General features: G+C 34.8%; 2 protein-coding genes and 1 non-coding gene across 3 annotated transcripts; 2 read left to right on the top strand and 1 right to left on the bottom strand.

Annotated features, from left to right (window-relative positions):
- Window positions 1–3308: 3308 nt before the first annotated feature.
- On the top strand, window positions 3309–6226 carry LOC147553002 (PLASMODESMATA CALLOSE-BINDING PROTEIN 1-like). The gene is made up of 4 exons (XM_086667230.1): window positions 3309–3827; window positions 4133–4372; window positions 4636–4672; window positions 5471–6226. The coding sequence occupies exons 1-4, from the start codon at window positions 3773–3775 to the stop codon at window positions 5820–5822; spliced, it is 684 nt and encodes a 227-aa protein (XP_086523356.1). The 5' UTR covers window positions 3309–3772; the 3' UTR covers window positions 5823–6226.
- Window positions 6227–8591: 2365 nt separating this feature from the next.
- On the bottom strand, window positions 8592–8662 carry TRNAG-CCC (transfer RNA glycine (anticodon CCC)). Its single transcript has one exon. It is a non-coding gene; the product is annotated as a tRNA-Gly (tRNA).
- A 1702-nt stretch (window positions 8663–10364) lies between these two features.
- LOC147553000 (ureide permease 2-like) lies at window positions 10365–13284 on the top strand. Its single transcript, XM_086669149.1, has 8 exons — window positions 10365–10618; window positions 10746–11051; window positions 11177–11315; window positions 11448–11610; window positions 11942–11985; window positions 12089–12189; window positions 12290–12664; window positions 12907–13284. Exons 1-8 carry the CDS (start codon window positions 10589–10591, stop codon window positions 13063–13065), a joined length of 1317 nt encoding a protein of 438 aa, XP_086525275.1. The 5' UTR covers window positions 10365–10588; the 3' UTR covers window positions 13066–13284.
- Window positions 13285–13501: the final 217 nt, after the last annotated feature.

The raw sequence follows: 13501 nt of genomic DNA, 5'->3' as shown, positions 1-13501 counted from the left end.
GAATTAAACATCAAGATCAAAAACATAAATGAAATTTTAAGAGAGAGATTGAAAATAAACATCAAACATTCGATTGATGATTGATAATCTGATCTCACGAAATATCACAAACAATAGAAGATTAAACGTAGATCTAAAGAAATATGATATTATCACTGGATGCAAACATAACATACTAACTTTGAAGGAATCATTGAATAAGGAATAAACATAAAGATCTTAAACAGTTATGAAAATTTTAGAGAGAGAAAATAAACATCATAAATTCGAAGTTAATGAATTAGTAAACAGATCTTATAGATATATATCATAAATCTGATACGTTTTATAATAGAGCGAAATAATTAGGGTTTTAGTTATAAGAAGAAATATTAGATATTAACAATGGTGTTTATAAAGATTTCGAAAGTATTAAACCTGATAAATGATGAATTTGGGCAGCAATATAATATAGAAGAAGAAGATTTTCTGAGTTTAATGGAGGTTTGTCAACTAAATCGGTTTTAGAGAGATCAAATAAAGAGTTTCCGTTACTGAAAATAATGAAGATATCCTTACTATGAATAGAAACATGATTGGAGAGAAATATGGGAGATAATAATGAAGATATCCTTAGTTTGAATAGAAACATGATTGGAGAGAAATATGAGAGATAAATATGAAAAAAGATATGCATAGATTTCGAAGATAAATCAGTTATAAAATATGGAAAGGTTAGATTAGTGATTATGAAATAATATTTATTCTAGAGATTTGTGTTTTCTCTCTAGATGAGACCAAATGGACTAGATATCCATTTATATTATTTTTTTTGTTTTAAAACCCTTTATAGGATTAGAGAGGATTATATCTACTATTAGGACCCGTTTTTTGGACTATAAGCCCAAAAATTCTAACATTAAAGCAGCAAGGTTTTCATTCTTGACTGGAGTAGTTATTGAATTGGTTTCTACCTTCTAGATCTCGAATTAGACACAGAAATTTATATCTGTTGATATATGCCGACCTCTCCCCTCATGAAAAACTACTACTATTAGAGACAATAAAAAGAAGGGAAAGGAAAAGAAGCATTTCCCATAGCTTTTATTATACATTCTTCCTTCTTTATGAATTGTATTATTCCATCAAAGAAAAGAGATTTTATTTATGCTGTTCCCCTCTTTACACCATCTAATCAAACAAAAGCAAAAGTTAGGAAGGATTTGTTGTCATGGTTTGAATCTTCTAGTGGGCATATTGGTCCTCATCATGAAGGGCAAGGTTGGATTCCTCTTTATACATTTTGGACATAGTTAAAGATATCTTTTTCATTGATGCTATATTCGACGCGTATCACTGTCCAAAATTTGAAAACCACACAGGAAATCAAGTTGGGAGTCAGGTTAGGAGTTGATCTAGACTTATTCTATCTATTTTAAAGTGCCGAAAAATTATCGACGTATTACTGGAGGTCTGGGTCATACTGGCGAAATAGTCTATATAATTAACTTGATGTATAAATGGTTAAGTACGCCACATTTTATACATTGTTAAAATTCTAAAGAAGAAAACACACAGATTAAAGAAAGAGTGACAAAACAAAGTCAAAAAAAAAATCTTCATCAAATATACAAAACCCTTTTGATCGGAAAAATTACAAAACCCTAAAAAGTACAAACTCAACATCAAAAATAGCTATGCAATATGTTTTGAGATACCAATGTACGATTACAATCCGTCTTTATTCAACGGGGAGGTGGTGGTTTAGTAGTAGTATACGTGGTTTAGTAGTAGTATACGGCAAAGTCGCTTTATTACTGCACAAAGTTTGAATATGTATACATATACTAGATAGTAAACGAATAACACATTTTGGAAAAATCAAATTAGCTTGGCTGATAGCCTGAGCAGAGATTACAGCCACAGCTCAGACAAATATTACACAGGCAGGCCTAGGGCAGGAATCACATGACGGAATTAGCAGGTGAGGGCCCAAGTGCAGTAATATACAAGAAAATAGAGAGTATCTTTGAGAATAAATATATTCAAGTGTTTTATAGTTCTAATCTGCCCATTGGATATATATTTATTAGAAAATGATGCTATGCCGGGCCACAATCCTGGCCCAATCCCATCCACATACCCTGGCCGGTATCGTGGTCGGGCATAGCATCAGGGTTGATAGTTATTAACGAGAAGAGATTATGGCATCTCATTGATGAAGTATTTGTTTCCCTTGACCCGCTCAAGAGTACTCAACTACAAAGACATAACTTCCAGATTTTCTCAACCACAGTTTACGAGGAAAGATTATGGCATCTCATTGATGAAGTATTTGTTTCCCTTGACCCGCTCAAGAGTACTCAACTACAAAGACATAACTTCCAGATTTTATCAACCACAGTTTACGATATAATTTCAATGATGTAACGCTATTTACTCAAAACAATATGAACCCAGTTGGAAATAATAGTCTTACTTTTACTGTGATCCCTTCAGGTTAATCAACATTCCTTACAAAAAAGAAAACTTATATATTCTCTAGTGATGGCAACTCGTTTGGTGCCCTAAATATTGGTACCACATAAATACAAAGTTAATATTGTTGTGGACGATATTAAATGGTCAAATAAAGAGGGAACCATTATGTTAGTTTTCAGTGACAGCACAAGCAAAAAGAGAGAAAAAAGATAGATTTTGATAAGAATAAAGATGATTTGTCTTCATAGGTCACACTTGACCAACCATACTTTGATACCTGGGCTTAATTATAATCCTTCAAAAATGACCAATGCCGACTAAATATTGTCTGGATGTATATGTAGTTCCACAAGATTTAGAATACACTCCCGAAACAAGACCTTTACAATGATATACTCCCTCAGTCCCAAAAAGAATGATCTATTTTGAAAACCCAACTTTTTAAGGGAACATCATTAATTGGAGTTTAACTTTAAAAAATAACATGGTTTTTCCAATTGTAACCTCATTAACTTTTGCAATTTACAATGAAAAAGTTGAATTAACTTTTAAATAAAATTGTCATTAAATTTATAGTAATGGGTATTCTTGGAAAGAGCGAAAAGTTCTTTTCTTTATTTTGGAAACAGGACACTAAAATTGGACAACCCAAAATAAAAATTAAGTCATTCAATATGGGACGGAGGGAGTATTATATTAGCCTTTGTAATATGTTCTTAAGGGAGTGTGCGATAGAATGAGACTCAAAAGTAACTTTGTTTAACTCTTTATGGTCATATAATGAAAAGGTTGGTTGAAAAATTTAGAGAGAAACATCCATTAGTAAGTTTGACACGCGAGAAAAGAATGTTGTCAAGAATCATAACCTGAAATAAAACTCTTTGGTAAATAGAAATTTTTTCGAAAAAGCTATTACAAAAACGAAAGTGGGTGAGTTTACTATTCCGTTTTCAGAAGAATAGCTATTCAAACAAAATTAATCTCTGCTAATCATACTTTAATTCATTCAAATAATAAAGTAACATATGAAGTGATTAAACAGTGAAGACAAGCACCAGTAGTACACTAGTACCCCACCTCATCACACTTTGCAGTTTGCACCTCGATTTTTGCAAATTAGTGTTTTTTATATCTAGACATCTCTCATCTCCCTCTCCTCGCCCTTTGCCTCATAACTCTCTCTCCCTCTCTCTCTCTCTTCCCCCCTCCCTCTCTCTCTCCAGTTTCAGGCTTAAACTCACCAACTTCCTTACCATAAGTTTCTACACTTTGTTCTCTTCTAGCTACTTAAGGATCTTGTCAAAAGCTAGCCATGGGTGCCTTAGTGCTACTAATGGTCATCTTAGCCATATCTGGTCACACAGCTGGTATGTTAGCTTTCTTCATTATGGTAGTTTCATTTTTTGCACCTTCTTTTCTAGATACTACTGTATTAGTTTTTAGAGTTAAGAAACAACCTTTACTTTTCTATCTAGTTTTTGTACATGTTATCCCTTTTTCTTGAAATGGGTTCTCCAAATATAAGGTCTAAAAGGACTCCAAACCCTTCATTTTACTTTCTTAAAACATGGGTTTTCCTTTATCTTCTCTAACCCTAGAAAACCCATGACTATGAGCTATATCTCTCTTTCTTCATTTTGGGTTCCTAATAATTTGTATTTTGTGTGTGCAGATGCAAATTGGTGTGTTTGTAGGAGTGATGTGGGTGATGCAGCACTTCAGACAACTTTAGATTATGCTTGTGGAGCTGGAGCTGACTGCAACCCACTCCACCAAAATGGACCTTGTTATCAACCCAACACTCTAAGAGCTCATTGTTCTTATGCTGTTAATAGCTATTACCAAAACAAAAAACAAGCTCTTGGTACTTGTGATTTCAAAAGTGCTGCCACTGTTGTTACTTCTGACCCAAGTAAGTCCCTCATTCCACCATCTCCTCTAACAACAACAAAAAAATGATATACTGAAGACTACTACGTAGACCTATCCAAGACTTAAATATGAATAAACCGGCTATCAATAGTGAAAATGTCCATCAAAAGAGAGAAAAAGTTGACTCGAAAACAGAGACGGCACAGAATAGACTATGAATTGTAGCCTCTTCTAGCATTACTCGTCATCTAATCTTATTTTTCTATGTCCTAATTTTTTGTTGTTGTTCTTGATTACTCTCAGGCCCTGGTGGTACTTGTACTTTCCCAGCATCAGCTAGGTATTTGTTTTCTTACTTCCACTTGTTGGTGTCATTTTCTTGTGTGTTTTAATTCAAGAATTTTGAAGTTGGTAGATGTAATTAATGTTGATCATGAGAAGTGGTTGGATGTGAGTTATTATTGTCCCTCCTATTTTCCATGGCTAAATTTCTCACCATTTGTGAATTTTGGGGAAAATTAGTAGAAAAACAATAAATAAATAATAAGATTCTTTTTTTTTTTTCGCCGACACAGTTCTTCTGTTTGTTGTATCAGTAGAAAATATCCACAAGGTTTAATATGCATTTCTCTCGATAAGATTTTCACGGGTTTGCACAAGTTCTCACATATCCTATGAGATACACGCATAGGTTACACGATTTCGACAGTTTTCATGTGTTGCATAAGTAGCCTAAACCGAAAAAATATTGACGCGTCTTTTCAACCAAGACCGAGAACAAATTGGTTCTTCACATCAATTTTATGTTATTTTTGTTTCATTTTTTTTCCAAATAATATTTGAGAGGCTGTCCATCTTTGAAGGTCTTGTGGATCCATGTGTTTGCATTGTCATTTGGGTTTTGTCTTTGAGTTATTGATATCTGACATTCACCCATTATTTTTTGCTTTTTTTCTTGTACCATTATCACATGTTTTTGTATTGTAATAATGCAGTGTCCTTGCTGCAAGACTCATGAACATTAGGATTAGGGTTTGTGTGATACTGATCAAAAACTTTTTAAAAATTGCACATATCTTGGTTTTTTGGAATTAGGGTTTGAGGATTGATACTGTTTATTTGGTGTTGTGTTTTGCAGTGTAGGAGGTGGAGGTGGAGGTGGAGGTGGAGGTGGAATAAATGTAACTCCAAGTACTCCTGGAACAACACCATCAATTTCTACTCCTGGAACAACACCCACAACTGGAACCCCTTCAACCTTCACACCAACAACTGGTGGATTTACTCCTACCAGTGGTGGACTTAATGGTGGACTTAATAACCCTAATAATGGTGGTGGAGCTTTGGGAGGAGGAATTAGTTCTAGTTTAGGTCCATCAGGATCTGGTTTCAACACTGACACTAGTGATTCTCATCAAAAGAGTATTAATTTCCTCCACTCTTTTCTTCTAACTCTTTGGGTTTCAGGCTTCTTTCTCTTGTGGGTATGAAGAAAGTTAGGATAAGAAAGCCGCTGGTGGTGGTGGTGGTGGTTGTGGTATGGTAATAGTGGTTAGACTAGGTTTACGAAGACATTCTCACTGGTGGACAATGCTCTCTCTAGGTCGAATTCAAATTATTGAGATCTGATATTAAAAAAAATGAAGGTGTAAAAGAGTGGCAACTCATTATGCACATTCCCCCACTATCTTTTGCTAAAAAGAAAGAAAAATTAGGGTTTGATTCCTTTATGGGTGGTGATTTTTGGCTGGTTGTATTGGGGATAGGACCTAATCTTTTCAAACCTTCTTTATCTTTTTGAACACTTGTTCCTTTCTGCACCACTTCTTCATCTTTTTTATGTATCTAGAGAGGCTTTGATTTATTTATTCTAGTGAGATTATGGTACCTTAAATTTTGCTTGTTGGAATGCTTCTTTCTTCTCACTTCTTTAGCTTTTTTGTTATTGATGATGCAGTATGTGTTGGATAGTATTCTTTTAGGGTTGTTTTTAATGTGTGGTTTCTTTTTGTCCATCTACACATGGATTTGGGGAGAACCCATTCAATTATTCTTGTGATTCTACTATGTTGTAGGCCCATTTTCATTTGTCGTGTAATTTTAAACCGTACGAATTTTTTTCTTTGTGTAGAGATCTGAAATGTTTTTGAACGGTTTCACTAACCATTGTTGTTTACCAGTAATATAGATTACCATTTGATTTTTACTTAGATGACTACAAACTTAACGTACGGTAATAAACTTAACGCTACATATGATAAATACACGAACACTCTGTGATGCTCAAATGATGCCACTGTGAGGCTCAAATGATGCCACTGTGAGGGGTCATTTCTCATGCGAAAGACTATGCTAGTAATCTAGAACATAGTATTTAGGATCTCTATTCATTCTCAATTAGTTTTGAGAGTTTCAACAAAAAAAAAAAAAATTAGTTTTGAGAGTGATGAATTGAAACTTAACAATTCACAATGACATATTGTGACATTTATCACCACTCCAAACTTTGTAAACTTCAAAACATTATTGGATGCTGCTTTGGAGAAACAATAAAAAAATCCCGGCCATAAAACTCTGACCACTCATCTGTCGCTGCCGCTGCAAAACAAAATTTTAAGCTTAAATTCTTCTTGGGTTGGAGTTTGATTTTTGAGACTGAACTCATCCTCTTAATCTCGAATTGAAAAAATAATTTTGTAAGACTAAGTGCCAACTCCTTGTGTCAAAAAGAGGTAGAGAAAGCAACAATCTCGTTCCCCATTGTCCACTTGAAAAAAGAAAGAAAGAAAGGGATTTGATTCCTTGTGAGAGAGAGAGAGAGAGATGGTGATTTTGGCTGGTTGTTTATTGGGAGAAGAACCTGCTCTCTTTCTAATCTTTTCATACCTTCTTTTTATATATTTTTGGACATTTGTTCTCTTTCTGCACCACCGTCTTTTCTTTTCTTTACTTTTTATTGATTTGATTACTCCAACAGTCCAACCCCAGTATGTGTTCAATTATTTTTTAATCTATTGTTTTTATTGTCTTTCATTAACAAATGGATTTTGGGGGAATTACCCATTTTGTTATTCTTCTTCTCGCTGCTCTCACTTCTGGGTTGTTTGTTTTGGTTCTGATTTTTAGTCAGGTAGGAAAAACTCATATTTTAACTCCGGCACATGGTGCTGGACGTGTGCTGGCCCAACGAGTATATGTGATTTTTGTTTCCGGTTTATAAGGTGGTTTCAGCAATGTAATGTTCGAACATATGTATTGATTTAGTACATATAACAAATCTTGAAGTTAAGTATTGTTTAATGAGAGTTGATTGTATGCCCCGACCACATTTCGGGCTGAATTCCAAATAGGTGACGTGGCGGGTCCAAATTTAGAGAGAGAGAGAGAGTTTTTCACTTTAACGTGGATATATTTCTTACGTCAAGATGATACCAAATTTCTCAGTTCAAATACAATTGGAACAATTATGGAGTTGTGGTCTAGTAGTTTTGAACAGATGTATAAGTCTCATGAACGACACTTAATTAACATGAATAAAGAGGGCTTCAATCCGACATATGGCCTATACGTTTACGTGATATACAACGTTTTATTGTGTCAAAATTGAGCTTTCATCTAGAGCATCTCCAACAACACACTCAAGAAAAACTCTAAATATTTGAGTGTCCCATTCAAGATGTCTCATAGTCATACTGAGTTAAAACCATTAATGTGCTCCATTGCAAAATCATAAAAAAAATGCTCAAAGAAATATATATATATATATATATATATATATATATATATATATATATATATATATATATATATTGGAGCAATATATATTTCCAACATGAGACTACAATTTGAGGAAAAAATTCCAAAATTTTATAGGGGCAGTCATTCTAACTTTTGTGTTTTTAGTTATACCTTCCTGTACTTGACTTACCATTGTCGTCCTCTATAAAGGCTTATCGAAATGATTGGAATGGGCGAATGTGCGCTATAGAAATCTAGCAGTTCAGATTGATATTAAAAAGAAGACTTGAAATAATTGTTCATGGACGTAGACGTCTGTCTCCTTTAAAAATTTGTTTACGGATAAACTAAAAGTCTAATTTGTTAAGCTCTATTGCTTACACTTACCATTTTCGAGATTCCTTATCACTGGTCGAAAGAAAATCGACCTCTCTTTGGCATTGTTAAAGAGGATGGATGATGATGATGTAAACAATATGACTTCAAAATTTAGACCTAGTTTCGTTTGGTGTTGTTTCGTTTGAGCATCCAGGGAATCGAACCCTGGTCAGTACCGTGGGAGGGTACTATGATACCACTACACCAGATGCGCTTTGGTGTTGTTTCGTTTGAGCTATATCTTTATTATTTGTATTAGAACCTTAAGCTTAAATAATTGGAAGACTTGGATGGTTGGGTGAGCCGAGTCGAATTATTGTTCTCGTTTAGCCCTCTAAGATGAGGCTGATACATTGGCCGAGTTGAATTATCATCTTGTTTAGATGTGACTATTTTATGGAGCCGAGTAAAATTTAGATCATTAATGAAAAACAACACCTACCTTATCCACTCTGGACTGAATGTGTCTAGCTTCTCGTGTTCATGTTTCACCGTCATGTTTCAAAAACATTTATTTTTAGGAGTACACATGTGTTGGTTACTTTCATTTCTGTAACATTACGACGTTACTTTGAAACTATAATGTATCAAATTCGTTACTCATTCTTACTCTAAATCCAAAATTTTCATAAGAGTAAAGAGATCATTTGTAAAAATAAAAAAAGAAAGATTTATCACTTTTTTTGATCAAATGGAACATTTAAAGAGATTATGAATGTACAAGTTCAACCACAAACGATGGATTAAATTACTCTAATAGTGTTAAATTAATGCGAACAATGTTAAGTTATTTTAACTGCGTTAAGTCAATCCATACTATACTAAGAATAACTAAGTTATGCTAGTTCAACAAAAAAAAATAATAACTAAGTTATGCTAGTTCAACAAAAAAAAAAAAGAATAACCAAGTTATATTAAGAATTTGTTGTAAAGCAATCCCACATTGGTGGGAGTCAGGAGTGTGGTGCTCCTCTTAAGAGGTTAAGCACCATTCCCTAGAGAGGTCTTTTAAAACCGTGAGGTCCAGGTGTGTCAAAGCGGACAATATCACTAGCAATCCGGAAGGCTGGTCCGCACCATCCTATAACACGTTGTCAACACGATCCGCTCTACTGTGATGTGGTCTTCGGAGGGTGTGTTGTAAAGCAATCCCACATTAGTGGGAGACATGAGTGTGGTGCTCCTCTTAAGAGGTTAAGCATCCTTCCCTAGAGAGGCCTTTTAAAACCGTGAGACCCAGGTTTGCCAAAGCGGACAATATCACTAGCAACCCGGAAGGCTAGTCCGCACCATCCTATAACAGAATTCACTTATTTTGGGACCCAAACTACACAAATTGTCTAGTATTCTCTTATGAGCCCTTAGTGAAGGTTAAAGGTTTCAGTTTTGTTTTATGGCCTTCCTAATCCAAGGGTGTTGAGATAAACTCCAGAAAGCCCTGGAGGTCCGTTCAAGTCCCAGAGAAGGCGGAATCTTTGGGTACTTGATTTGGATTATTAGAGTATAAATAATGTAGTTGGGCTTTCAGTCATTGTCTTGTTGGGCCATAGGCCCGGTCTTGTTTACGTTGATCGTACTCGACTTCAAAAAAAAAAAAAATCCAAGGGTATGATTCTTTCAAAATTCCTGGAATCCTGGACACCCATACTCCCTATCCTCTCTCAGAATAATAACAGAATCTGTTAATCAACACAAACAGATGCCTCAAGAATCTTCAACCTCAATCTGCAAATTATTCACTTTTTTTTTGGGTCTGTTTTATTTGTTGATTCTGAATTATTAGAATACCCTTTTTTGTATGAATTTAAACAACTTTGAATAGCTTTCTGTTTTCTTTATGGAAGAGTTTGAAGATTGTGGGGGCTAATCTTTGATGGGTAAGATTTAACTTTAAATGGGTCATAAGTTAGTTAGGTAAAACACCAAACAAAATGTCAACTTCATTTTCTCTTTCTTCTTTTCTTGATGACCCTAACAATGATTAAATATATTCAATCATTTAGGCATACAAAATATATTAATACATGAAATTCCTAAACTCTAGGAGTTTTGTTTATCTATCTATAATCTTTCCTTTACACTTTGTTGTTCTTTTATTTTGCTTGGGTATGTTAATTTTCCCCTATTAAGTCTTTGAAATATGATGAGTTTTGAAGTTCTTCTTGATATGGTAAGATTTATGTCTTTCTGCCCTTCATTCCTAGATGGGTTTTGCTCCAAACATGTCAAATTGGATTTTCTAGACAAATTTATGCTAATCATATCCCTCTCTCTAGTAATAACTTATCTTGTTGCAGGATGTCTTTGGTTTTCCTTCCTTGATTTGTAATTCAATTGAGAGAGTCTGGTTGAATAATGGGTTGAAGATGTATTTGGTAGAGAGTAAAGGAGGAGCCATAGTTTGTATGTTACTTTCTCTTTTGTTTTTGGGTACATGGCCTGCTATTCTTACCCTTTTAGAGAGAAAGGGTAGGCTACCTCAACATACATATCTTGATTACTCAATCACTAATCTCTTGGCTGCTGTTTTAATCGCCTTAACGTTTGGTCAAATCGGCGATAACAAACCCGATATGCCAAATTTCATAACTCAACTTTACCAAGTGAGTTCTTAAATTTTCATTTCAAAGTTCATTCCATATGTTTGAATCCTAGTTTAGTGTACTTCCTTTAATGGACTATTTGTTTAGAGTCTTTGAACCAATTTGGGTTTTGTTGGCAATTGTAGGACAATTGGCCGTGTGTTTTGTTCGCGGTGGCAGGCGGAGTTTTTCTAAGCCTTGGAAACTTGGCTACTCAGTATGCTTGGGCTTTCGTGGGACTTTCGGCAACAGAGGTGATTAGTTGCAGTATAACTGTTGTAATAGGTAAAAATCTTCATAAAAAGAAAAAGGATATCGATTCTAATCATATCTTATCCAAGAATTCAATCAAATATTGTTTTTCATCTTTTCAATTAATTGATTCAAAATATGATATATGAAGTATGAATTTAACAGGTACAACATTGAATTACTTCTTAGACGATCGAATAAATAAAGCCGAGATTCTATTTCCTGGGGTAGCTTGTTTCCTAATAGCAGTTTGTCTTGGATCTGCTGTTCATTCTTCTAATGCAACTGATAATGAAGAAAAGCTTGTAAAGCATTCAAATGGAAAAGGGTATATTTCTTTTTCTAATTGCCATCTTATATGACAACAAATTCACAAGATTTTAGGTGTTCGTAATAGTCCCACATTGCTTGGGGAAGTGTTTGAGGCCTGGACTATAGGTGCACGCTCTAGCTTAGGAAATGTCGAGGTCTTTTGGGTTGGCTTGTGGAGCCTATTTCGCCAGGAACAAAATCCTGTGCCCATAAACTTGGATGTGAGTGTCAAAAGCGGGGACAATATCAATAACTGTTAATGCTCGGGGCATTACAATTTTCTGATTAATGATTGTAAATATAGAGTTTCTACATTTAGTACTGATTCAAATCGTAATTGACTTCAGGGCCCTCTCGGTTTCATCATTTAAAGATGATCTTCACTCCCAAGGTGAATAATTCTTTAGGTACCTAAACTAAATGTTGTAATTTGAGATTTAGTCGAAAAAATTCCATTAATGAAGTTGTCTAATATCTCCAATTGTACTTGGTAGATAGAGAACAGGATCTGGAGAATGGAAGTATTCCATTAGATAAAGCAAAAGTAGGAACTGCAGATTTTCTCTTAGAGATTGAGAACAAAAGAGCAATCAAGGTTGGTTGCAGCATGAAAATTTCCACTTCTAGTTAGTAAGGAATTTCCGTTTCTTTTCAATATGATTGTGATGAATTCGGATGATCGTTTGATTGGACAGGTATTTGGGAAGAGTACTTTAATTGGATTGGGTATTACATTCTTTGCCGGTTGTTGTCTCTCCCTCTTTTCACCGGCGTTCAACCTTGCCACGAACGACCAATGGAAAACCATGAAAGAAGGGGTTCCACATTTATTTGTCTACACCGCGTTTTTCTACTTCTCGTGTTCATGTTTCGTAATTGCAGTCATTCTAAACATTGTCTTCCTATACCACCCTCTACTAAACTTGCCGAAGTCCTCTCTAAAGGGTTATCTAGATGATTGGAATGGACGACATTGGGCTCTTTTGGCCGGGCTCTTGTGTGGGTTTGGAAATGGTCTCCAATTCATGGGTGGTCAAGCTGCAGGTTATGCAGCTGCAGATGCCGTTCAGGTTAGCTTTTGCTTCCAATTTTTCTCATGAACGGCGATGCTTATTGAGCTCGGCCCATTACTAGACTAGCTTGAGTTATGGGTCAACCATTCCACTATATCAGTAGTCCCAGTACACCAGACCTGCCCTGTCTAACGAACGTTCTGATTCCACCCTGAGATATGCTGAAATATTTCATAGATATTTACTTATCATGTCGATGTTACTATTGACATTTTCATTTGAATTGTATCTTGAAACAGGCACTTCCACTTGTGAGCACCTTTTGGGGCATACTTTTATTTGGAGAATATCGAAAATCGTCGAGAAGAACATACGTATTGCTTGTAAGTATGTTGCTAATGTTTATGTTAGCTGTGGGGATTCTTATGGCGTCTTCGGGGCATAGGAAAATAAAATAGGTTTGTTAAAAACTAGAGATAGACAAGCTCCATTTTAGAATGTTGATGTACATAAAACACAACATAAAGGATTATAATTCATGTTCTAGTAATAAAATTATGTAAAAATTTCATCGGCAACGGAAGAAAATAGAACACAAATTAAGCTCTTCATATTTGGTCAATGTATAAAGATTTTATGTAAGTTGTCAAAAATTTAATGTGAAAGTTTTGTTTTAAGAGTGCTTCAAATGGCTCAAAATGGAGGTTTCCTCCAAAAATGGTTGTTTACTTGTTGAATTTCCGTGTAACGAATTTTTATGTAGTAAATTTGGCTGAGAATTTGGAACCCCAGTGTCAAATTTTATTTAGGTCATTCCGATAATGTGTTAGGAAAATTCAAAATAGCTCATAGTCAAGTGCTTATATGAAATTGTAAAAAAAAATAAGTGCTTAT

This window comes from Eschscholzia californica, unplaced genomic scaffold (assembly GCF_041429995.1).
Source record: "Eschscholzia californica isolate CP2 unplaced genomic scaffold, dmEscCali1.0.p SCAF_3, whole genome shotgun sequence".
NCBI classification, from domain to species: domain Eukaryota; kingdom Viridiplantae; phylum Streptophyta; class Magnoliopsida; order Ranunculales; family Papaveraceae; genus Eschscholzia; species Eschscholzia californica.
Note: the sequence above shows the minus strand (reverse complement) of the source record. Positions and strands in the feature narration are given on the sequence as shown.

What these genes read in the sequence shown, in the direction of transcription:
- LOC147553000 (XM_086669149.1), top strand. Translation starts at nt 10,589, where the DNA reads ATGATGAGTTTTGAAGTTCTTCTTGATATG. An exon ending in CAGTATAACTGTTGTAATAG is followed by an intron (nt 11,316 to 11,447) that starts GTAAAAATCTTC and finishes TGAATTTAACAG; the next exon opens with GTACAACATTGAATTACTTC. An exon ending in AGAACAAAAGAGCAATCAAG is followed by an intron (nt 12,190 to 12,289) that starts GTTGGTTGCAGC and finishes TTGATTGGACAG; the next exon opens with GTATTTGGGAAGAGTACTTT.
- LOC147553002 (XM_086667230.1), top strand. Translation starts at nt 3,773, where the DNA reads ATGGGTGCCTTAGTGCTACTAATGGTCATCTTAGCCATATCTGGTCAC. An exon ending in TGTTGTTACTTCTGACCCAA is followed by an intron (nt 4,373 to 4,635) that starts GTAAGTCCCTCA and finishes GATTACTCTCAG; the next exon opens with GCCCTGGTGGTACTTGTACT. An exon ending in ACTTTCCCAGCATCAGCTAG is followed by an intron (nt 4,673 to 5,470) that starts GTATTTGTTTTC and finishes TGTGTTTTGCAG; the next exon opens with TGTAGGAGGTGGAGGTGGAG.